Source organism: Trichechus manatus, unplaced genomic scaffold, assembly GCF_000243295.1.
Source record: "Trichechus manatus latirostris isolate Lorelei unplaced genomic scaffold, TriManLat1.0 scaffold00035, whole genome shotgun sequence".
Lineage (NCBI taxonomy): Eukaryota > Metazoa > Chordata > Mammalia > Sirenia > Trichechidae > Trichechus > Trichechus manatus.
Genome location: NW_004443971.1, coordinates 7,390,992 through 7,417,378, shown reverse-complemented (window position 1 = coordinate 7,417,378; position 26,387 = coordinate 7,390,992). Strand labels below are relative to the sequence as shown.

The window sequence follows — 26,387 nt, the reverse complement described above, 5'->3', positions numbered from 1 at the left end:
CATTAAGGGCATATTTTCCAACTACTGGTCCTTCTTCCTTGTTTCCAACTTTTGCATACCAATCACCAGTAATTATCAATGCATCTTGACTGCATGTTGGATCAATTTTGGACTGCAAAAGTTGGTAAAAATCTTCAATTTCTTCACCTTTGGCCTTAGTGGTGGGTGTGTAAATTTGAATAATAGTCGTATTAACTGGTCTTCCTTGTAGGTATTTGCATATTATCCTATCACTGACAATGTTGTACTTTAGGATAGATCTGAAATGTTCTTTTTGACTATGAATGTGATGCCATTCTTCCTCGATTTGTCATTCCCAGAATAGTATGATTGTCCAATTCAAAATGGCCAATACCAGTCCATTTCAGCTCACTAATGCCTAAGATATCAATCTTTATGAGTTCCATTTGATTTTTTGACAACGTCCAGTTTTCCTAGATTCATACCTTCCTACATTCCACATTCTGATTATCAATGGATATTTGTAGTTGTTTCTTTTCATTTTGAGTCATGCCACATCAGCAAATGAAGGTCCCAAAAGCTTTACTCCATCCGCATCATTAATGTTGACTCTACTTTGAGGAGGCAGCTCTTTCCTAGTCGTATTTTGAGTACCTTCCAACCTGAGGGGCTTTTCTTCTGGCACTATATCAGACAATGTTCTGGTGCTATTCAAAAGGTTTTCACTGGCTAACTTTTTTTAGAGGTAGATTGCCAGGTCCTTCTTCTTAGTTTGTCTTAGTCTGGAAGCTCCGCTGAAACCTGTCTACCATGGGTGACCCTGCTGGTATTTGAAATACCAGTGGCATAGCCTCCAGCATCACAACAACACACAAGTCACCACAGTACAACAAACTGACAGATGAGTGGTAGAGTTTAAGAATAAGTACTATACAAAGGAGAATGAAGAAAACCAAAGACATATGGAAAATATTAGTCCAAAGGACTAATGGACCACATGAACCACAGCTTCCACCAACCTGAGCCTAGAAGGACTAAATGGCACCTGGCTACCTCCACTGACTGCTCTGACAGGGATCACAATAGAGATTCCTAGACAGAGCAGGAGAAAACTGTAGAACAAAATTCAAATTCACAAAAAAGACCAGACTTATTTGTCTGACAAGAGACTGGAGGAACCTCTAAGACTCTGGCCCCCAGATACCCTACTAACTCAGAACTGAAGCCACCCTTAAAATCCACCTTTCAGCCAAACATTAGACAGGCCTATAAAACAAACAATAACACATGAGGAATGTGTTTCTTAGTTTAATAAAGTATATGGACCAAATGGGCAACACCTGTCCAAAAACAAAGAAGAGAAGGTAGGAAGGGACAGGAAAACTGGACGAATGGACATGGAGAAACCAGGGTGGAAAGGGAGAGGGCTATAATGTTGATGCATTGAGGGAATTGCAAGCAATGTCACAAAAACAATTTGTGTATAAATTTTTGAATGAGAAACTAATTTTCGCTGTAAACTTTCACCTAAAACAATAAAATTTTAGAAAAGAAAACAAAGTGCATTGCAAAAAATAATAAGTACTATAAATAAGATACAGTAAAACTGCCATGGAAGTTGAGGAAGTAAAGATTATTTGATGCTGATGAGTCACAAAACGAAGGAAGATGAGGTACAGGGGAGACCATGCCAGAGTGATCTCTAAATCCAAAATCGTGGAGGTCCAAAGTAAAGCTATAACATAAATATTTGTTGAAGAATATATGAATGAGCAAGAATTATATAATTGGTTCCCTTTCTCCTTCATTTATTTGTTTTAATTCATATATGTCAATGTAAAATTTGTTATTATTTGCTCAAGACCATGTTATCTGAAGAAGGACCTCTTCATGGTATGATATATTCTAACAGGCTTAATGCTTTGTTGGTTATAGTAGTTATTTCCATATAGAGAGAATGATAACACCCTTATTATTTAAAGTTTTTGTTACACAGCTGCTATTTATGCTGCCTCCTAAACAGAAATTATCTATTTCAGGATGCCTTGTTGCTTGGAATCCAATTGAACATTGGTTGGAAAGAAACCACTCCAATATAAGCAAGTCTCTTTGCATGGTCTCATCATCAATGAAATTCTTTCATAAGCTATAACTTCCTACATGCACTTATTCTCAAGCAGAACAAAGAAAGTTTGCTTGATGGCAAAGATGAGAGCCCAGTGTCACTGTCACTTGCTCTTCAGGGACTTTCGGAAGCCTTACCTGTGATGCACCTGGAGCCAGGCTATGGCTGTCAACAGTTACACCATCTTTTAAGGAGGGCACTGAACAAAGCTGTCCTCATCACCTCCTGCCGTTGTATCAAGCCCTCTCTTATTTTGTAACCAGCATACTGCTACCATATATTTTGTGTTATAATATGGCTTTAATTATTTAAACAAAATATGAAGCATTTCCTGTGATTATGATGGGCATATCTTCGTTGGGAAGTCTGCTTTCATTTTAATAGCACCTTCCTTCTCTGATATGACTAAATATTCCACTTTTATCCTCACTTGGTGTGAGTTTTTCTCACAATATATGCTTTGCCTTTCCATAATCACGCAGTATTTGCACAAGTGTTTGAAATTATGGGAGTCACGTTCTAATTCAACAGTTTTGGAGTACAGTTCAAGCTTTGGATATTTTTGGCAGTTCTGTCAGAAGCTCTAGTTGCTTGTAAAATGTCATTTAACAATGTGTATATTAACCATTGAAATAAATTTTAGTCTTAGTAAAAACACTTGCCTTACATAATTTTTTATTCCTGAATCAATTAACTCTTAAATAACATAGTCTTAGAGTTTTTATGGATCATGATTTAACATATATTCTGGATTCCATACTCTTGTCATTTTAGCCAAATTCCTAATCCCACACTTCAGTTCCCTCACCCTCAAGACTTCTGTTGTATTTGTCCAGCCAACACCTTCCCCCAGCCCACATGTCCTCTCCTACCCACACCCTAAACCCAGTGGTCAATTTCCCCTATTCCAGCATTTCATCTATTGAGAAAATAAAACTTTGCTGACTGGCTACTATTTACTTTTCCCACCTTCTCCTGGGCTATTAATGCTGATTCCCTTTCTCCCTCATTTCTTTTAAATGGGAACATCAGAGGGTAATTCACTCAACTTCCTCTCCTCTACTTCCACTTTGATCTATACCCACTCATCCTTATCTTCATCTGCACCAACTGTTCTTCATGGACTGTACAGTTCTCTTTCATCCCTTCTGTCCCTTACTGGGCTGTGCTCCATCAGTTATACCTTCTCCCATCACTGGCTTCTTTCCACCTACAAAGCTGCTCAAGCCAGGACCCATTCAGCTGCAAGTGACAGAAATCCATCACATGCTAATTTAGGCATAAAGGGATTTTATTGTATCACGTGACAGAAAGGTCCGAGGGTGCAGCTGGCTTTAGCGAAATGGAAATGAAATGTTCAAAACATGTCCTCAGGAATCTGCTCTGTCTCCCAATTTGGCTTTCCCTTGCTGGTTTCATTCTCTGGCAGCCACTCTCTAAAAACTGGCAAAATATTTGCTGACAATGACAAATGCACCTTCCCTCAGCTTAGCGTTCCAGCACAAAGAGCTTCTGTTGCCCAATAAAGTCCTCCATTAGTTCTGATTTGTTCAAATAGTGTCTCATGCCCCTGACTAAACCCATCACTAGAGCCCAGGCTGTGGGATGAGTGGATGGTGACGCCCGAGTTACCTGACCAGCCTGGAACCTGGGTTCAGGTGTTCTCAAGTGGGGAAATTTTGCCCCCCAAGAGGACATTTAGGAGCCCTGGTGGCACAGTGGTTAAAGCACTTGGCTGCTAACCAAAAGGGCTGCAGTTTGAACCCCCCCAGCCACTCTGTGGAAGAAAGATGTGACAGTCTGCTTCCGTAAAGATTACAGCCTTGGAAACCCTATGAGGCAGTTCTACTCTGTTCTACAGGGTCGCTATGAGTCATAATCAACTCGATGAAAACAGGTTTCTTAGAGAACATCAGCAATGTCTGGAGACATTTTTGGTTGTTACAACTGGAGGAGGGGAGTGCTACTGGCATGTAGGGCTTAGAGGCCAAGAACGCTGCTAAACATCCTATAATGCAAACTCCCACAACAAAGAATTATTCGATCCAAAATGTCAATAGTACCAAGGTTGAAAAACCATAGTTACCCAAATAAAACCAGGGGGCCAATTTCAGAGGAAGAGGCTCAGTTAAAGCAACAGATACCACCCTTAGTCTCACCTTGAAAAAAAGGTAAATCCTTTCCCAAACCATCCATGTTTCCCTTTTAAACTACCTCCCTTTTCTTTACCACCAAACTTTCTGGAAGACTGGTTGACCTTAGCTGTCTCAATCATTTCACTCATTTTATTTAACAATAATTACTAAATGTCTTCTGTGTGCCACCCACTATTACAGGATGTGGGATATAGCAACGATAAAGAGTGATAAACCAACATGCCCTAGATGAGACAGAACAGATTTTCGAAGGTAATATAATGGGGCAAATGATAAGTACACTTTTTTAAATTATATAAAGAGGAAAGAAGTTCTTAATGGATGTGAAATTTTAAATAGTAGTCAAGGAAGACTTTATTGAGAAGATCACATTTGAGTAAAAGAACTCAAAGCATGAGGGAGATAGCCATGTAGATATTGGACAAAGTGTTCCAAGCAAAAAGAAAAAAAAAAACAAACATTAAGTGAGAAAGAAAAATGGAAGAGGGAATATTCCTGCTGTATTTGCTGTAGAATGAACAAATCAGTCTCAGAAAAAATATAACCAAAATACTCCTTAGAAGAGTAACCGCCTGAGCCAGAATAGGACTGAATCAGGTCCAGGTCCCACTCAGCGCAGCCTGTCTAAATGGAGAAGTGGACACGGCTGTTAAGGCGAGGTGAAAGCATTTAGTTGGCCAAGTAAAGAAGCTGTCACCAAGATGGCTCCCTGAAACTGGGTGGGGGTCAGCTTTTATGGGACTGTTACAGTTAGCAGAATCAGGAGCTTATACATATTCACGATTCCTTGCTGATTATTCATTGTGGGGCAGGGCTAGGAATCAGCAGGAAGTGACTGACAGACCCTTCGCTTCTAAAATGGGCTCAGCTATCGCCTGATGATGGAAGCCCGGTGACTTTTTGTTTCCTGACATGGGTCTTTTGGCTCCTCTGCATGAGTTTTCTCATCTATCTGCGCATGCCTGGTGGTCTGGCGCTGGTTCTCCTGGGACTTGTTTGTGACTCTTATCTGCAGAATTTCCTGAAGTTAAAACAATGTAAAGACTAAAGAAATAGTCAATCCTAGTCAAACAGTCCTGATCTGAAGCCCTGCCTACAATAGGGGCAGGAATGTGGCTTAGCAACCACCTTAGAAGTGAGGACGGTGAGACTTCAGCTCAGTTACTTTGGACACATCATCAGGAAAGACCAATCGCTAGAAAAGAACATCATGGTTGGTAAAGCAGAGGGTCAGCAAAAACGAGGGAAATCTTCAATAAGATGAATTGACACAACAGATGAAACAATGGACTCAAGCATACCAACAATCATGAAAACGGTATAGGACTGGGCAAGGTTTTGTCTGTTATACATAATAAGTTTGCCATGAGTCAGAGCTGACTCCATAGCAACTAAAAGCATTTGCTGTAACAAATTACCATAAATTTAGTGGCTTAAAACAACAGACATTTATTCTCCTACAGTTCTGAAGGTCAGAATTCCAAAATGAGTCTTGTGGGGCTAAAATCAAGGTGTCAGCAGGGCTGGTTCCTTCTGAAGGCTCCTGGGGAGAATCAGTTCCTTGCTGCTTCTTCTTGGCTCATGGCCATGTCACTGCCATCTCTGCTTCCACCATCACATTCTTCCACTCTGAATTCCTCCCTCCCTCTTATAAGGACCCCTGTGATTACATCAAGCCCTCCCCCTACCTAAAATCCAGGATAATCTCCCCATCTCAAGATCCTTAATCACATCTGTGAAGTCTCTTTTGCCATATAAGGTCACATTCAACAGGTGCCGGGATTAGGATGTGGACATCTTTGGGGAGCTATTATTCAGCCTACCACACACACCTTCATTTCTCTCATCCTTGAATTCTTAACCCCCAGACCCAAACTTGTTCCTCTCCCATATTTATTTCAATAAATAGTACCACCATTCATTTCTAATCCTAGAGCTAACTGTTGATTCCTTTCTTTTCTTCACCATCAACTTTAAGAAAGAAAGTAACCAAGATCCAATCCAGGAGCAAATCTTTTCTCATTCCACTGCCAACATCTTCCTTAATTGTCCATTTTATCCCCACTGCTACTAGCCAAGACAAGGCCATCATAAAATCTCACCTGGATGATGGCAAAGGACTTGTTACATCCACTATTGACCTATTTCAATTCAGTCTCCATAATGTAAACAGAATTATATTTTTTAAATGTAAATCTGTTTAAGTCACTCCCTTTCAAAAAACTTTCCAGTGCCTTCTCATTCCCCTTGGGATACGAGGTCCTTTGTGGCTTGTGTCTGCTACATCGCTGGGCTCCTTCCATCTCTCTCTCCTCTCCCATCCACACTGAACTGGGATTGTCAATTCCTAGGACATACATAGGAAGCATACTTTCATTCAAGAACCATTGTCTTCTCTGTGTGTGGAAATGTCCCCTGTCCTCAAGGAAGTTATGCGGGAGGGGGGCTTGAGGGTATTGGGCAGGAGACAGACACAAAAAGGCACTGATAAAGCAACAAGGATGTGCAGTGTGACAAGCAGAAGTTCTGATGAGAGCACCAAAGAGAGAATCTAAATCCAAGGTTGGGTGTACGTGTGTGTACATGCGTGTGTGTGTGTGAGTACGCATGGGTGGGGGGAAGATAATATCAACTTTGGTGTGGCTGGAACACAGGATAAGAGCATGGGGAGTAGGAGAGTGAAAAGAGATGAGTCTTAGCAAAAAGGCCTTACTTGCTACACTAAGGTGTTCAGACACCATCCTGAATGCTTTGAGGTACCATTGAAAAATTTTAAGAAGAAAATGTATTTTAGAGATCATTCTGGTCATCTGTGAAGGATGACTGCTAAGAGAGCCACAGGGAAAGCAGGGAACAGTGAGGCAGGCACTACGGTGTTTAAGCTGAGAGGAAGTAAGGGCCTGGACTGAAACAGTCTGCAGGGCAGACTTGGCCTGGATTAGCCAGGTAGAAACCATGGTTTTGATGTGGGTGATCAATGATTCACATGTTTCCTTTTCTTTTTTTTTTTTTTTAATTGTATTGTACTTCAGGTGAAAGTTTACTGTTCAAGTTAGTTTCTCATTCAAAAATTTATACACATATTGTTTTGATATTGGTTGCAATCCCTACAATGTGACAGCATGCTCCCCCTTTGCACCCTGGGTTCCCTGTGTCCAGTTTCTGTCCCTTCCTGCCTTCTCGTCTTGCTTTTGAACAGGAGTTGCCCATTTGGTCTTATATATTTGATTGAACTAAGAAGCACATTCCTCACATGTGTTATTGTTTTATAGGCCTGTCTAATCTTTGTCTGAAAAGTGGACTTGGGGAATAGTTTCAGTTCTTAGTTAGCCGGTCATCTGGGGGCCATAGTCGCAGCTGTTCCTCCAGTTTCCGTCAGACCAGCAAGTCTGGTCTTTTTTTGTTAATTTGAATTCTGTTCTACATTTTTCTCCTGTTACATCTGGGACTCTTTCTTGTGATCCTTGTCAGAGCGGTTGGTGGTGGTAGCCTAGCACCATCTAGCTCTTCAGGATGCAGGCTGGTGGAGTGTCTGGTTCATGTGGTCCTTTAATCCTTTGGGCTAATATTTTCCTTGTGTCTTTGGTTTTCTTCATTCTCCTTTGCTCCAGACCGGATGAGACCAAAGGCTGTATATTAGATGGCTGCTCACAAGCTTTTAAGATCCCAGATGCTACTCACCAAAGTGGGATGTAGAACATTTTCTTTATGAACTATGTTATGCCAATCAACCTAGATGTGCCCTGAGACTATGGTTCCCAGGACCCAGCCAAAGCTACTTGGTCCTTCAAAGTATTTGAAGGCATCTAGGAAACTCCCATGCTTTTGCTTTGGTCCACTTGTGCTGACTTCCCCTATGTTGTGTGTTGTCTTTCCTTTCATCAAAGGTGACACATGTCTACTGTCTAGTTAGTGATTTCCCCTCCCCCTCCTTCCCCACCCTCATAACTATAAAAGAATGTTTTTTACCTTGTGTAAACCTTTCCTTGAGTTGTTGTAATAGTGGTCTCATATAATATTTGTCCCTTTGTGACGGACTTATTTCACTCAGCATTATGCCATCCAGATTCAACAATGCTGGGAGATGTTTTGTGGATTCATCATTGTTCTTTATCCATTGTGTGTGTACCATAATTTGTTTATCCATTCTTCTGTTGATGGGCATTTAGGTTGTTTCCATCTTTTTGCTCTTGTGAATAGTGCTGCAGTGAACATGGGTGTGCATATGTCTATTCGTGTGATGGCTCTTACGTCTCTAGGGTATATTCCTGGGAGTGGGATTGCTGGATCATATGGAATTTCTATTTGTAGCTTTCTAAGGAAGCACCATATCATTTTCCAAAATGGTTGTACCATTTTACATTCCCATCAGCAGTGCATAAGAATTCTAATCTCCCCGCAACCTCTCCAACATTTGTTATTGTGTGTTTTTTGGATTACTGCCAGCCTTGTTGGGGTGAGACGGTATCTCCTTTACATTCTGATTTGCATTTCTCTAATGGCTAATGATCTCGAGTATTTCCTCCTGTGTCTGTTGGCTAAGTATCTTCTTTACTGAAGTGTCTGTTCATATCCTTTGCCCATTTCTTTTTTTTTTTAATAACTTTTTTTAAAATTGAACTTTAGATGAAGGTTTACAGAACAAACTAGCTTCTCAGTAAACAGTTAGTGCATATATTGTTTCATGAAATTGGTTAACAACCCCATGACATGTCAGTACTCTCTTTTCTCGACCTTGGGTTCCCTATTACTGGCTTTCCTGTCCCCTCCTGCCTTCTACTCCTTGCCACTAGGCTGGTGTGCCTATTTAGTCTCATTTTGTCCTATGGGTCTGTCTAATCTTTGGCTAAAAGGTGAACCTCTGGAGTGACTTCATTACTGGGCTAAAAGGGTGTCTGGGGGTCATACTCTCAGGGTTTCTCCCGTCTCTGTCAGGCCAGTAAGTCTGATCTTTTTTTGAGTTAGAATTTTGTTCTACATTTTTCTCCAGCTCTGTCTGGGACCCTCTGTTGTGATCCCTAACAGAATAGTCAGTGGTGGTAGCTGGACACCATCTAGTTGTACTAGACTCAGTCTGGTGGAGGCCATGGTACTTGTGGTCTATTAGTCCTTTGGACTAATCTTTCCCTTGTGTCTTTAGTTTTCTTCATTTTCCCTTGCTCCTGAAGGGGTGAGGCCAGTACAGTATCTTAGATGGCTGCTCACAGGCTTTTAAGACCCCAGATGCTACTCACCAAAGTAGAATGTAAAACATTTTCTTTATAAACTATGTTACGCCAATTGAGCCAGATATTCCCTGAGACCATGGTCTCCACAGTCCTCAGCCCAGTAATTCAGTCTCTAAGGGAGTTTGGATTTGTCCATGGAGTGTCCATGACCTTACCCTGAACAAGCTGTGCTGTCCTTTGTCCATTTCTTAATTGGATTATTTGTCTTTTTGTTATTGAGGTGTTGAAGTACTTTGTAGATCTTAGACATTAGACCCTTGTCAGATATGTCATAGCCAAAAAATTTTTCCCGGTCTGTAGGTTCTCTTTTTACTGTTTTGGTGAAGTCTTTTTATGAGCATAAGTGTTTAATTGTTATGAGCTACCAGTTATCCAGTTTCTCCTCTGGTGTTTGTGCATTGTTAGCTATGGTTTGTATACTATTTATGTCATGTATAAAGACCCCTAGCATTGTTCATATTTTTTCTTCCATGATCTTTAATGTTTTAGATTTTTATATATAGGTCTTCAAACCATTTTGAGTTAGTTTTTGTGTATGGTGTGAGATATGGATCTTGTTTCATTTTTTTAAAGACGGACATCCAGTTATGCCAGCACCATTTGTTAAAGAGACTGTCATTTCCACATTTAATGGACTTTGGCCTTTTATCAAATATCAACTGCTCATAGATGAATGGACTTAAGTCTGGGTTCTCAATTCTGTTCCATTGGCTATGTGTCTGTTGTTGTACCAGTACCAGGCTGTTTTGACTACCTTGGCTGTATAATAGGTTCTAAACTCAGGTAGTGTAAGGCTTTCCACTTTGTTCTTCTTCAGCAATGCTTTACTTATCTGGTGCCTCTTCTCTTTCCATATAAAGGTGGTGATTTGTTTCTCCATCTTGTTAAAGAATGCTGTTGGCATCTGGATCTGGATTGCATTGTATCTGTGGCTAAACCCGTTGAATGTATACTTTGCTGCTGTTGGGTGGAGTGTTCTGTATATGTCTATGAGGTTGAGTTGGTTTTTCATGGCATTTAGATCTTCTGTATCTTTGAGATTCTTTCAAGAAGTTCTGTCCTTCATCAAAAGTGGTGTGTTGAAGTCTCCTGCTATTATTGTGGAACTATTTCTCTTTTCAGTGCTATTAGTGTTTATGTATTTTGGCAATTTGTCATTGGGTGCATATATGTTTATTACGGTTATGTCCCCCTGGTGAATCATTATACAGTGTCCTTCCTTACCCTTTACAGTGGATTTTGCTTTAAAGTCTATTTTATCAGAGATTAATATTGTCACTCCTGCTTTATTTTCGTTATTGTTTGCTTGATATATTTTTTACATTCTTTGAGTTTTAGTTTTACATCTTTGTGTCTAAGGTGTGTCTCTTGTAGACAACATATAGATGAATCATGTTTTTTTATCCATTCTGCCACACTCTCTCTCTTTACTGGTGCATTTAGGCCATTTACATTCAGTGTAATTATTGATAGGTATGAGTCTACTGCTGTCATTTTGGGGGTGGTGTGTGTGTGGTGTTGATGGTTTCTTTGTTCCACTTAATTTTCTGAGTTCCTTTTGTTTATATATTTTCTTTTCACCTCTTTCATTATTGTTGATTTGCTGAGTCTTCATGTTTTTCTTTTTTATTTTGATGGGTAGGTTTGTTAGCTTCCTTTGTGGTTACCTTGAAATTTACCTTCATTTTTCTAAGTTTAAATCAGTCTTTAATTTCTTGATATTGCCTTGACTTCCTCTCCATATGGAAGTTCTACAACTACACTGTTTATTCTCTCTTTTTTGTTTTGACATTGTTTTCATTTATATAATGACATCTCTGGTTCCCTATTTTCAGGCCTTTAGCTTTGTTTTGTTTCTGTGAATTCCCTATTTGGGTTGGTATCTGGTTGATCTGTCCCGTGTCCTAGTCTTGGATTGTCGTCTGATGTTGTTGGTTCTGTAACCAGAGGACTCCCTTTAATATTTTTTGTAATTTTGATCTGGTTTTTACATACTTCCTTAATTTCTGTTTATCTGGAAATGACCTAATTTTGCTATCGTATTTGAGAGACAATTTTGCCAGATATATAATTCTTCACTGGCAATTTTTTTTCCTTCAAAGCTTTATATAAATCATCCCATTGCCTTCTTCCTTGGTTTCTGCTGAGTAATCAGAGCTTAGTCTTATTGGTTCTCCTTTGTAGGTGACTTTTCATTTATCCTCAGCTGCTCTCAGGATTCTTTCTTTGTCTTTGGTTTTGGCCATGTTTGATTATGTTATGCCTTGGTGACTTTCTTTTGGAGTCTATCCTGTTTGGGGTTCGTTGAGGTTCTCAGATAGATATCTTCTCATCTTTCATGATATTAGGGAAACTTTCTGCCAGCAAATCTTCAGCAATTCTATGTTTTCCGTTACCCCTCCCCCCTCCTGTTCTGGTATTCCTATCACTCGTAGGTTTTTCTTCTTGATAGTATTTCACATAATTCTTAGGCTTTCTTCATTTTTCTTTATTCTTTTTTCTGATTTTTCCTCAAATTGGTGTCAGGGGATTTATCTTCAGTCTCAAGAATTCTGACTTCCATTGTCTCAATTCTGCTCTTATGACCTTCTCTTGACTTGTCTAATTCTGAAATTTTATTGTTAATCATTTGGAATTCTAGTTGTTGTTTCTGTATGGTTTCTAGCAGTCTGTTTATTCTGTGGTTTTGTTCTCGTATTGTTTTCCTGAATTCTTCTATTGCTTTGTCTGTGTGTTCCTTGATTTGGTCTGTGTTTTGCCTGATGTCCTTCTAGATCTCTTGGAGAGCTCTGTATATTAGTCTTTTGGATTCTTTATCAGGTAGTTCCACTGCCTTTTCCTCCTCCAGAAGGCTTTCTGGTTTTTAATTTTCATCACTTGCTGTAGCCATCCTGTCCTGCTTTTTTTAAATGATTTCATATTGACTGTTGTCTCCGAGGCATCTAGAAGTTATTATATTTATTTATTGTGTGTTTGTTTACTGAGTACTGAATTTTTGTTTTGCTTTGTTTTGAAATATCCAAGTAGTCTGGGTGTGTGTGCTTCTCTGGTCATTAATCTTGCCTCATTGAGGCTCTCACTTCCTGTCTCCAGGTGGTCAGAGCAGCTACTAGGTGTGTGAGCCTGGCAGTCTGTTCACTGTTCTTGTGGGGATGCTGATGATGCAGATGGAGTTTTCTGGTGAGGTAATGAATCTGCACTTTGTCACCTGGCTGTGGGTGCAGGGGGTGTTCTCCATGGTCATTGGGTTGGGTGTTATGTGCGTGCTCTGCTGGTTACCATTTGTAAGGACGCAGGTGCCCGGGTGGTTGGTCACTGAGTGTGTGGTGTGGAGACTTCCACCTACAGTCCTGGGCAGGCAAGGCTGCATGGGAGTGTTCAGAGCAGGCACGGGTTTCTGGTTACAGTGGGGGTACATATGGGGGATCAGGCAGGGTGCTGTAAGCTGCCCCTGGGTGCCCAGATGAAGGGTGTTTCCCTTCCACTAGAGAGCATAGTGGGTGGGGGATAGTGCAGTCAGTCCTTGGGTGCCCTGTGCCATTGGCTGGAGGGATTGGGGATTGCCACTAATTCTCAGCCACCTGTCATGGGCGGCTAGATGGTATGAATATTACCGCTGGCCCTCAGGTCCCTGGTGTATGTGGGTTAGGCCCCTTCTTAGGAGGTGGGCTGGTATCGAATGTCACAAATCTGTAGCTCCAACTTGGCTGTTGCAGGTGAAAATGGGCTTCAGGTGGACGCTCTGCCCATTTTGTCCTAATGAGGGCATGCCATGCTGGATTAGCCAGCAAGACACTGGTGCAGGTAATCAGTAGGGGTGAAGGACAGTGCAAGTCCGTGGACCCCCTATGATAGTGGCTCAGCAAAGGAGCAGGTGCCTCCGGACAGGGCCGTGAGTTCCTGGCTTAGGAGGCATGGTGGTGTTGAATGCTGGAAGGAGTGGTGTCAGAGTGGGGAGGGGGATGGATGAGGAGAAGGGAGTGCTCCTCAGACACTTAACTCTGGTGGGGTAAGGGTTATGGTGTATGTACAGTGGCTTGGGAGCTTGCAGTCAACTTTCACAGGTCTGATGTCACTCCTATTTGGTTCTGGAGGTGTGTGCAGATTCGCTGCTGCTTGGCTGCACCAGATGGGGTGGGTTTCAGCTTGGGATGTTGCTGCTTGCCTCAGCCTGTGTGCACTGTACAGATTCAGCAAGCAGGACACTGGCAATTCCACGATCCATAATTCCCCATTTCTGCTGTTTTTGAATTTTCTCTCCTTCCATTTGTCTCTCAGTCTGATACTTCAGCTTTGTCTTTGATGCTTAGGATTCCTAGATTATCATATGTATCCAATTAGCTTGTATCCAATTCACTTGTTTTTGCGGGTCTCTGTTGTACGAGGGATGACAGGGAGCATCTGACTCACATGTTTCTGGCTCATGTAAATGGATAGATACTGTGCAATTTGCTGAGATGAAAACCAGGAGGAGAAGCAGACTGGGGAGAAGATTAGTTCAGTTTGGAGATTCAAGAAACTTGAGTTTCAAGAAGCCTGTGGGTCAATAAGGTAGAAATGTTCAGTAGACAGTGTAGTGTATGATTCTGGAGCCTGAAAAACAGAACTGAGTTGGGGATATAATCAGAGAGCAATACTGGTTTGAACAAGGAAACCCAAGAAAGTTCTGCTGAGTGTGAAAAGCAGAGGACAAAGAACGAGGCAAGATGAATATCTACACTTACGGGGGTAAAAAAGAGGAATCTGGGGGGAAAAAATCAGAAAAGCCAAGGGGGGAAAAAGAAAGAATGTTGAACCAAAGAGACAATATGGTTTCCAAAAGAAGACAGAGTGGTCACTGACAGCAAGTGCGACGGTCTTTGAGGATATATAATGCTATGAATTTTAGTCCACCACATTATTGTTCACGGCATTTCCATTCCTTAATTGATCTCCTATGTACCACTGGCTGTTTGAAAGGAAATTCAACCTCAGCTATTATTTGTTCTCCATCCTCCCTCTATCAGTTTATATAAGAATCCCAAACTTATATGGTACCAAAAAACCTGGGGAAGCACCAAAAACTTAGGTGCACGGTGATCATTGTCTCTACATTATAATACAATTCTGGCTTCTAGATGAATGGCAATATATTTAGGTCCCTCAACAGCATTCTAGATATGTCAACTAATATCAGGAAATGTAAGATTCTGGGTTTTTTTGTTTGTTTCTTGGTAAATGTTTGGGGTAGAGGCAGAATAAATATAAACTTTAACAAAAATGGAGAAAAATATTGTTGAAATGGAATACAGAATTTACAGCGGCATCAGGACGGGAGGAAGACTGATTAACAACCAGTAATATGCAGGTGAAACAACCTTGGTTGCCGAAAATGAAGCCTACACGGAGCACTTACTAACGAAGGTAGTCCATACGTAATTCTGCATGGATTACACCTAAACATGAAAAATACAAAAATACTCATAACTGGACCAATAAAGAGCATCATGATAAACGGAGAAAAAACTGAAGTTGTCAACAATTTCATTCTACTTGAATCAACATTCAATGTCCATGGAAGTAGCAGTCAAGAAATCAAATAATGTATTGCACTGGGCAAATCTGCTGCAAAAGACCTCTTTAAAGTGTTAAAAAGGAAAGATGTCATTTTGAGGACTAAGGTGTGCCTGACCCAAGCCATGGTCTTTTCATTTGCCTCATATGCATGTGAAAGCTGGACAATGAATAAAGAAGACCAAAGAAGAATGGATACTTTTGAATTGTAGTGCTGGCAAAGAATATTGAATATACTGTGCACTGCCAGAAAAACAAACAAATCAGTCTTAAAAGAAATACAACCAGAACGTTACTTAGAAGCAAGGATGGCAAGACTTTGTCCTGTTTACTTTGGACATCTCATCAGGAAAGACCAATTTATAGAAAAGGACATCATGTTTGGTAAGGCAGAGGGTCAGCAAAAACAAGGGAAACCCTCAATGAGATGGACTGACACAATAGCCACAAAAATGGACTCAAACGTACCAATGATCATGAATACGGTGCAGGATTGGGCAATGTGTTGTTCTGTTAGACATAAGGTCACCATGAGTCAGAGCTGAATCAACAGGAACTAACAAGAGATGAAAATTACAAGTTAGCAACTCTTCATGTATAGGGGCCACACTGATAACTTCAGCTGACACCCCGATAACTTCCCAGCCTTGAGCTTAGAAACAACCATTTTAGTCATTTGAACAGTCCATTTCAAATTTGACTTTCTTATGAGCCTACGTGTCTGTCCCAATCCCAGGATCAACAGAAACTTCTGTTTTCAGGCTCATGATCCCAGTACTACTGCAGAAAGAGCTTGACTCCATTAATTGTTCCTACTCCTAATTGGTTCCAAAATGCATTATACCCAACCTCAGTGCTGCTAAGCAATTCTTTTTACTCATCCTCAGCGTGTTCTCTTTTCCAAACATTTCCCTTCTCCCAGAGGCTGTTTCCCTTTTTCAAGCTTTCTACTGCCCTCAATACTCCCATTCCTAGCAAGTGAACTACTTACAGAGAAAACTGACCTCGTAACTGGACTGATGAACAACCTCATGGTAAATGAACAAAACATTGAAGTTGTCAACAATTATGTCACTGCAAAGTTTCTGGGAAGGGTGGGGTACACATTGCGCCTGACATTTCTTTTGACTTTGTCCAGGTTCCTGTTTCTCCCGGCATCACTCAACTGATTATTCTGTTTACGGACTTCCTTATTTCCAAATTCTGTATCTCTTTATATTTCTCCTTGGTCTTTCTTCTTTGACAGTGACTATAACAAGTATCATGGTATAATTATATTAATAGTTATACCAATGTGCTTCAGACACATTCATTGTATGTCAGTTTCTAGAATAGAGCAAGCTCTTTCCAATTCCAAAGCGATCATACTTTCTGGTTCCTTCATCTGGAATGCTCATTCCTAGCTCTTAGATAAGCTGGTCCTTCAGATCACAGCTTGAATATTACCTTTCAAATAAGTTTTCTTTGATCACCCTATCTAAAACTGATCTGACCATCTTACTAAAGTCAATAAAATTAGATTATAGGAGAGGATCCAAGTACCAAGTTCCTTTCCTCCATTGAATTTACACAATTCGTAATCACATACTTATTTGCGTGTTTACTTGTTTATTGCCCACCTCTCTCACTAGACTATAACCTCCACAAGGGCAGGGCTACACCTGTTTTTTTACCACTGTGTACCCAGGTTTCACAGGTGACTTACACATAGCAGGCACAATGTAAATACTCTAAATGAATAAAAAGAGTGACGTATGCCATTTAAACAGATCTCTGCTTTGGGAGGAGCAATGAGCTGAGATTTTTATTCGTATATATTATCACATTTGACTCTTACAACTAACTAACCTACCCCTCCCTCTTTTTAGACATGAAGCATTGAAAGGTTAAGTGCCTTGCCCAAGAACAAATGGGGCTAATTAGTGGCAAAGTAGTAATTCCAATCAAGTCTTTCTTTTCAGAAAGCCCTTACACCTTTTCTCACCTTTGATACACCACTTTAGGTAGGAGTAACAGTACGATGATTTTTTAGTAAGGCGTGGCCTATATGAATCGGACATAAAGTGTCCTTCATATATCCTGTACACATCACCTAAAAATTGCTTCCTCACAGACAGGAGGCATTTCATGAGCTGAACTACTCACACGGATTCTTGAAAGGGGCAAAGTCATGCAGAGGTGTGTGGATGCACAGCTGGATAATCCACGGCCTTTGGAACCGCCCGCCAGTCCCTACGCACAGAATACATCCAGGAGCTAAAGCATAGCCAGATTTTGCCCTTCTGCATGGGCCCCTAAAGGGGTCTTTGGGAGCGAGACTAGTGAAAAACAACCGAAACGGGAGTTAACCAGACCTCACCATTAGTTCTTTAAGGGGAAGCTGTGGTGTAAAGCTTTTTGTCCCGGAACCCCGCCGCCCTCCCCAGACATGGGCTCACAGCCAGGCGATTGGTCTCTTCTCTCAGCTGCTTTTTCCCCTTACTTCATCTTCTTCGAGTTCGCAGTTTGGCTTCTGGATGTGCTTGGGGAGGATGGGAGCCTCTTCTCCGAGGAGCCCAAAGCCTCCCGGGCCGCCAGCACCCTGTCTCTCCTGCGCGGGAGGAGCCCTCCTGGCGGTTCTGGTGCTGCTCGCGCTGCCGGCGGCCTGGGGTGAGAAGTGAGCGGGCGCGGGGGGGCAGCCAGGCGCGGCAGGGCATCACCGCGCCGCGCTGGGCGCCAGGGTCCGAATGGCTTGCTTTAAATTGGCTAAGCGTTGAGAGAACGCAGGTCGGGTTTGGGATTGTCGGTTTATACCGTCGCGTTCCGTTTTACAGCGTGTTATGTGTGCCTAGCGCAAGACAGCAGATGTTAAATCGGTGCTGCACACAATTCTTTGCCTTTATATATTTTTGAACCGCCTAAAGCAGAGTGTGGCGCTAATTATAGTGAAAGAAAGTGGGTTTGGAAATGCAACAAACCTGGGTCCTAATCCCAGAAATTTAACTGTGAGGAAAGTTACGACACCTGTCTGAATCTGTGTCCTCATCTATAAAGCGAGGGATACTGATATCTCTACCTCATAGACTTGCTAGCTAAATGGTACAAAAGGCAGGGACCGATTATCCAGTAGACAAGATAAGCATAGTGCTTACCTTGCTTACCAAATCATCTGTAGTGAACAATTTCACATTCTTCCACCACATTAAAGACCCTGCTTCTAGATATGGCTGGCATCTGTCTCTCTCCCAACCCCACAGCACCTTCCTACAGAATCAAAGCCTGTTTTCAAGTTTACAATCCCTGACAGGGACGGATGACCCAGTGAGCAAGGTAAACACGGTCTTACTTGTGCTTAATTACTAATCTGATATGGTGAAACCCACGTGAAATTATTCACTAGAGATTAGGAAGTAAACCAGTTTACCTTGCTTATTGGGTTATCCGCCCCTGAAAGGTGTCAAGTGTCTAACAGTGCCTGTCAATCAATTTCTATCCCCTAGAGCCCTGGTGGCGCAGTGATTAAGAGCTCGGCTGCTAACCAAAAGGTTGGGAGTTCAAATCCACCAGCTGCTCCTTGGAAACCCTATGGGGGCAGTTCTACTCTGTCCTATAGGATCGCTATGAGTCAGAATCGACTCAACAGCAATGGAGTTTTTAACCATTACTTCTACAATTTTCTCACAAGGGTATCTGGACAAGCAATCCTAGGGAAAACCTTCCTGCAAAAAATCATTGACACGCAACTGTTGAGCACCTACTTTAAGACACATTCTTTGCCAGGCTCTTAGGGTTAGAACACATGTGAAGCTCCGGAACCACCAAGTGTAAATAGTTGCAGGTAGATGGGGCTTTTCACATAGCTCCCCATTTTAGAGATATATTTAGTACAAAAGAAAGCCTATTATACTACGGAAGTTTTGAGGTTGCATCTTCCCTTCCTCTTAACTTTAAATGTGACTAGGTAAACATTTTCAGTTAGGACTCTTCTTATTTTTGGCCTCCCCAGAAGTCTTCTTGGCTGCTTAGGCTCAAGAGTGTCAGTTAAAGTGGGAGTCTCGATTCTTCTTGTCCAGCCTTTTCTCTACAATTCACGATGCACTCTTCTCCGTCGCTAGCATCTTGCCTTCATTGTTTGATTGTAATTTCTCTACTACGGGAATAAGGAAAGAGGAAAGCAAAGTTTCCACAACAGTTGTTATTAATATCTTATTAATAGATATCAGCAAGTAACCTGTCAGGTGGAGAGATGTGATAAAACCTTAAATCTTATTTTCAGATGAGAAGAGTGCCAAATAAGTTATCTGTTGTCAGTGCTTAGAAATGTTGTGGTCCTTGTGAGTATACGGTCCCCTTCTTACTGGAAATGCGTTACAGTTTGCCATGTTTATTAAGCCACTGTCACTACTATTTCCTCATGCCAGTCTATTAATTATAATAAATATTTACTGAGGTTATCACAATAACCTCTAAATTGAAACAGCCTAAATTATCTAAAATTTACTTGTCAAAGTAATTTAAATGAAGAAAATGCTGAAGGAATACCTATAGTGTTTATGGCATTTTGGAGTTTAACAAAAGCAAGAGAAAGCTATGCTCCCGAGGTGTATGCATATAGAAGCAGGGTAGTGTGGTTTTAGAGGTCTCTTTAATTAGGAGGCAAGGCCTCTGGTTTTTCCAGCCTCTGCCACTAACTAGAAGCCCTGGTGGTACAGTGGTTAAGCGCTCCGCTGCTAACCAAAAGGTTGGTGATTCAAGCCCACCAGCTGCTCCACTGGAGAAAGATGTGGCAGTCTGCTTCCGTAAAGATTACAGCCTGTAGGGTCACCATGAGTCAGAACTGAATCGATGGCACGGGTTTGTTTTTTTGGTTTTTGCCACTTAGTAGCTTGGACCCGGCAAGTCAATTAAGTTAACTGAATTAACATCCCTAACTTTCAGTGTCCACATATATAAAATGCAGCTAATTTGGCATCCTGCTAGCTGAGAGGGTTATCATGAAAATCAGATGTGACAGTGTTTTGCAATATGGAAAACCCCACACATATCTAAGGAAGTCACAGGACAGAACCTAAAGGCTACAGGATGACTTAAAAGGGAGATATCTCAGTTGCAACGATCAGGAAAGGCTGAGTAGGAGGAACATGGCTTCAGTTGCACTTATATAAAGACTAACACACAAATTAAGCATCGCTAGGACAGTGTTTGTGGGAGAAAGATGTGGCAGTCTGCTTCCCTAAAGACTTACAGCCTTGGAAACCCTGTAGGGCATTCTACTCTGTCTATAGGGTCCCTATGAGTCGGAATCGACTCCTGAGCAGTGGGTTGGGACAGTGTTTGAAATAAGGCAGACTCTGGCGCCCTCATCTGGTCCTCATGTCACATCCTGCTGTGAAAAGTCTCCAAGAGACAAAGGGAGTTCCAGTTTGCTTTCTGTGCATTGCAATGTATTTCAGTTTACATATGTCAAATGATTTATGGTTTAAATTACCTAGTTTTATCTAAAATAACCTTCACAAGTGGACAAGTAACTTCACAAATATTCTGCATGGAAATACTGAGTGACGATAATTCTAATAAAGCCAACTCAAGCAAACAAGAAAATGGCAGAACTGACACCCCTCCCCCCCACACACACATGAACAAGCTCTTGTGGGAGACATGAAGAGGAAGAAACCGTCAGTGTAATCAGAACTGACCCCAAATTGGCAACAACAAATATCAAGTATCAAGAAGACTACTTGAAATACAGCTTCACATCTGCTATTGTTAAGAGAAAAACTCACTCTATTTTGTTCCTTAAGATATTAATGATAGTATTAAGTCATCGTGATTAGCAAGGCATTTTAAATGTTTTCTCATCTGTATTACATTTCTTTAAATTTTTGTAATTTTGTATAGACTGAACATAATATATTAATGTACATATATATAATTTTTAAAAGTGTATTTTGACAGTGCATGCTCTTTTTTTTTTTAAGTCATAGATGTGCTTGAGCAAAACATCTGTAGGTCCCTTCATTAAAGAGGAAAATATGTAGAATGGGGAGCAGAGTGTACCTTAGGTTGACAGTGCCTGTCTGAACAAAGACAGGGAAATAATCATGAGTAAATTGTGCATACAGCATAGAACAAATCCACCGGACTTGAATGAAAGGTTTGAATCAGGACTACTTGAAAGTTGGGCTGTGTCATTCAAGATGGCATATACACCCACTTGTTGCTGTTAGGTGCCATTGAGTCGGTTCCAACTCACAGTGACCCTATGCACAACAGAATAAAACTGCCCAGTCCTGCAGCATCCTCACAATTGTTATGCTTGAGCCCATTGTTGCAGCCACTGTGTCATTCCATCTTGTTGAGGGTCTTCCTCTTTTTTGCTGACCCTCTACTTTACCAAACATGATGTCCTTTCTATAGAGTGGTCTTTCCTGATGGGATGTCCAAAGTAAACTGAACAAAGTCTCACCATCCTTGCTTCTAAGGAGCATTCTGGTTGTATTTCTTTTAAGACTGATTTATTTGCTTTTCTGGCAGCAAATGGTATATTCAATATTCTTTGCCAACACTACAATTCAAATGCATCCATTCTTCTTTGGTATTCCTTATTCATTGTCCAGCTTTCACATGCATATGAGGCGATTGAAAAGACCATGGCTTGAGTCAGGCACACCTTGGTCCTCAAAGTGACATCTTTGCTTTTTAACACTTTAAAGAAGTCTTTTGGAGCAGATTTGCCCAATGTAATACATTATTTGATTTCTTGACTGCTGCTTCTATGGGTGTTGACTGTAGATCCAAGTAAAATCAAATCCTTGACAACTTCAATCTTTTCTCCATTTATCATGATGTTGCTTATTGTTCCAGTTGTGAGGATTTTTGTTTTCTTTATGTTGAGATGCAAACCATACTGAATTTGATCTTAATTAGTCAGTGCTTCAGGTCCTCTTCACTTTCAGCAAGCAAGGTTGTGCCCTCTGCATATCACAGGTTGTTAATAGTCTTCCTCCAATGCTGATGTCATGTTCTGCTTCATTATAGTACAGCTTCTCAGATTATTTGCTGAGCAAAACAGAATAAGTATGATGAAAGGATACAACCTTGATGCACCCCTTTTCTGATTTTAAACCACACAGTATCCCCTTGTTCTTTTCAAACAACTGCCTCTTGGTCTATGTACAGGTTTCACATGAGCACAATTAAAGTGTTCTGGAGTTCTTCGCAACGTTATCCGTAATTTGCTATGATCCACACAGTCGAATGCTTTTGCGTAGCCAATAAAACACAGGTAAACATCTTTCTGCTACTCTCGGCTTTCAGCCAAGATCCATCTGACATCAGCAATGATATTTCTTGTTCCACCTCCTCTTCTGAATCCGGCTTGAATTTCTGGCAGTTCTCTGCCAATGTACTGCTGCAACTGCTTTTGAATTATCTTCAGCAAAATTTTACTTATGTGATATTAATGATATTGTTAGATAATGTCTACTTTCTGTTGGATCACCCTTCTTTGTAATGGGCAAAAATAATGAATCTCTTCTAGTCAGTTGGCTAGGGAGATGTCTTCCAAATTTCTTGGCATAGACGAGTGAGTGCTTCCAGCATTGCATCCATTTGTTGAAACATCTCAATTGATATTCCGTCAATTCCTGGAGGCATACACCCACTAGAATGGCTAAAAGTAAAAATACTGACTATACCAAGTATTGGCAGTAATATGATGCAAGTGGAAATCTTATAAGCTACTCACGGGCAGATAAAATGGCCCAACCACTTTGGAAAACAGTCTGGCAGCTTTTTAAAAAGTTAAACCACACCTATCATATGACCCAGTCATTTTACTCCTATTTATCCAAGAGAAATGAAAGCATATTTGTATATGAATTTTCATGGCAGCTGTATTTGTAATAGCCAATAGCTGGAAACAACCCATGTACCCTTCAACAGGTGAATGAATAAACAAATTGAAGTATACCTATACAATGAACTATTACTCAACAACAACAAAAGAAACAAATTTTTATATATGCAAAAACCTGATGACTCTCTAGATAATTACGTTGTGTGAAAGCCGGACCAAAACCAAGAGTACAAAGTGAATGATAGGTTCCAGTTATATGAAATTCTAGAAAGCCAAATCACTGTGTAGTAAAAGAAAACAGGTAGATGGTTGCCTGGAGAAGGAGGTGTAGGGATAGATGGCTTACAAAAGGATGTGAAGAAATTCGGGGAAGATAATGAAAACATTATCTTGATTGTGGTGGTAGCTTCATAGATGCATACATAAGTCAAAACTCATCAAATTATATACTTTAAATAAATGAAAATTTTGTATGCAAATTATACTTTATACTTATACATTTTTATTATTATAGATACTATTCCTAGATCTCTGGCAACAATTTTAGATAATTGAAAGAAATGTCATTCCAAAAATTGTTCATTCAATTTGCTTTGTTATTTTAGATCTCTTTCTAACCTCTCCTTATGAGCTTTGCTGTGACATTCACCCTCTCCCAGTTAAACTCTTGGCATCAGGAGCTTCACTTGGATCACTTCCCTTGTCCAGCATCAATAGATTAGAAAAATATCAAAATTATATTCATCCCACATATCAGCTAGAGAAAATATTTGAAAAACTATATTGTCCATACGAAAGACACAGTATACATACTCAGAAACAGAATGGATGAATGTAAAAGGATGGAAAAAAATACCATACAAAGACTAACCAAAAGAAAACTGGTTTGGCAAATGTAGCACTAGGATAATCTATATCTTTAAATTATTATTGTGTGTTTACATTTACTATAATTATTGATATAATGGGGATTAAATCTACCATCTTACTATTTGTTTTTTATATCCAGTAAATATAGTAGACAAAGTAGAATTTGGGATAAGATTCATTACTAGAGATAAAAAGATACTTTATAATGTTAAAAGTGTCAATCTACCACAAAATATAACAATTTAAATTTTTATGAACCTAAAACATATTTAAGCTATCTAATAAATTTACATATTACATACTGTATTAGTAAATATGTTGTTGTTAGTTGCTGTTGAGTTGCCTCCGACTCATAGTGACCTTATGTATAACAGAAAGAAACATCTGGTCCTGCACTATCTCCACGATCTTTCATATGTTTGAGCCCATTGTGTCAATCCATCTATTTGTGTCAATCCATCTCATTGAAGATTTCCCTCATTTTTACTGACCCTCTGCTTTACCAAACATGATATCCTTTTCTAGTGATTGGTCTTTCCTGATAACTTGTCCAAAGTAAACAAGACAAAGTCTCACCATCCTCATTTCTAAGGAACATTCTGGTTGTATTTCTTTTTTAAGACTGATTTGCTACTTCTTCAGGCAGTCCACGGTATATTCAGTATTCTTCGTCAACACTGCAATTTGAATGCATCAATTCCTCTTCTGCCTTCTTTTTTCTTTTTCCAGCGTTCCCACACATATGAGGTGACTGAAAAGACCATGTCTTGGGTCAGGCGCACCTTAGTCATCAAAGTGACATCTTTGCTTGTTAGAGCTTTAAAAAAGTCTTTTGCAGCAGATTTACCCGATGCAAAACATCATTTGATTTCTTGACTGCTGTTTCCATGGGTATTGATTATTGATTTTATATATATATATATATATATATATACATATATATATAAAATGTAAAATTTTTATAATATGTAAAATTTTTTAAATATGCAGAATTAGAAGGAGAAATACATGTCATATGGGATTCTCAAATACAACTCTTTCTGTATCTGGTAGAATAAGCAGACCCCTCCCCCCACAAAATCAGTAAGTATCTAGAAGATTTTAACAAATATGATTCATAGATTGGACTTCACAGACATATGCAGAGAACACTACACCCAATTACTGCCGTACACACACTTTTTTGTAACTGCACAATACAGTTACCATAGGTACCATAGGCTGAGTCATAAAACAATCCTCAATCTGAAAAATCAATAATAAATATAGAGCAAAAAATTCCACAAATGTTTATAAATCATGTAAAAACAATTCGAAATAAACCATGCGTCAATGAAGAGTCACAAAGGCAATTATAAAATATTTTGTAATAAAAAAATGAAAATATGCAAAAAAATTGTGGGATGCAGCTAAATATATGTTTAGAATAAAAACAATAGTCTTACATGCTTAGAGTCTTGGTGTGATATACACACACCAAAACATTTACCAGGTAAACAATGTCCACATTTACAACTCAAATGACATTGATTATATTTTTCATGTTGTGCGACCAATATCGCTATCCCTTTCCAAAATATTCCATCACCATTAACTCAATTCCCCCTAAACAAAAACTCCCCTCTTCCCCCTCCCTTCCACCTTGGTTAACTATTAATAATCTTTGCACCTTAGAAACAAAGACATGAATTTATTAAAAATCAAAGGATGGAAAAAAATATATTAGGCAAACAGCTACCAAAAAAGAGCAGAAGTGGCAATACTAATCTCAGATAAAATAGACTTTAAAACAAAATCCACCATAAAAGACAAAGAAGGACACTATATAGTGATTAAACAGATGATCCATCATGAAGACAAAGCCATAATAAACATCTACAAACCCAATAACTGGACTCCAAAATACATAAAACAAACTAACAGCATTGAAAAGAGAAATTGATAGTTCCACAAAAATAGTAGGTAACTTCAACACATCACTCTCGGTAAAGGACAGAACTTCTAGAAAGAAACTCAACAAAGATACAGAAGACCTAAAAGGCACAATCAGCCAACTTGACCTCATACACATATATAGAACACTCCACCCAACAGCTGCAAAGTACACATTCTTTTCCAACACACATGGAATGTTCTCCAGCATAGACCACATCTTTGGCCACAGAGCAACCCTCAACAAAATCCAAAACAGTGAGATAATGCAAAGTATCTTCTCAGACCACAACACCATCGAGGTAGAAATTAACAACAGGAAGAGCAAGGAAAAAAAAATCAATTACATGGAAACTGAATAATACCTTGCTTACAAAGCACTGGGTACCAGAAGAAATCAGAGATGGAATAAAAAAAAATTCCTAGAATCAAATGAGAATTACAACACATCATACCAAAACCTTTGGGACACAGCAAAGGCGGTCCTCAGAGGAAAATTTATAGCAATAGATGCACACATCAAAAAAGAAGAAAGGGACAATATCAAAACATTAACTACACAACTCGAACAAATAGAGAACAGCAAAAGAACCCCACAGCCACCAGAAGAAAGGAAATAATAAAGATCAGATCTGAAATACATGAAATAGAGAATAGAAAAACGAAAGAATCAACAAAACCAAAAGTTGGTTCTTTGAAAGGATCAACAAAATTGACAAACCACT

General features: G+C 39.9%; 1 protein-coding gene across 1 annotated transcript in view; it reads left to right on the top strand.

Annotated features, from left to right (window-relative positions):
* CR2 (complement C3d receptor 2) overlaps positions 1-26,387 on the top strand; it is a 175,896-nt gene that overhangs the window by 40,408 nt on the left and 109,101 nt on the right. Inside the window, exons 19-20 of the mRNA XM_023730256.1 lie at positions 15,999-16,122; positions 17,398-17,672. Coding sequence (XP_023586024.1) covers positions 15,999-16,122; positions 17,398-17,672 — 399 coding nt within the window. The remainder of the gene's footprint in view (positions 1-15,998; positions 16,123-17,397; positions 17,673-26,387) is intronic.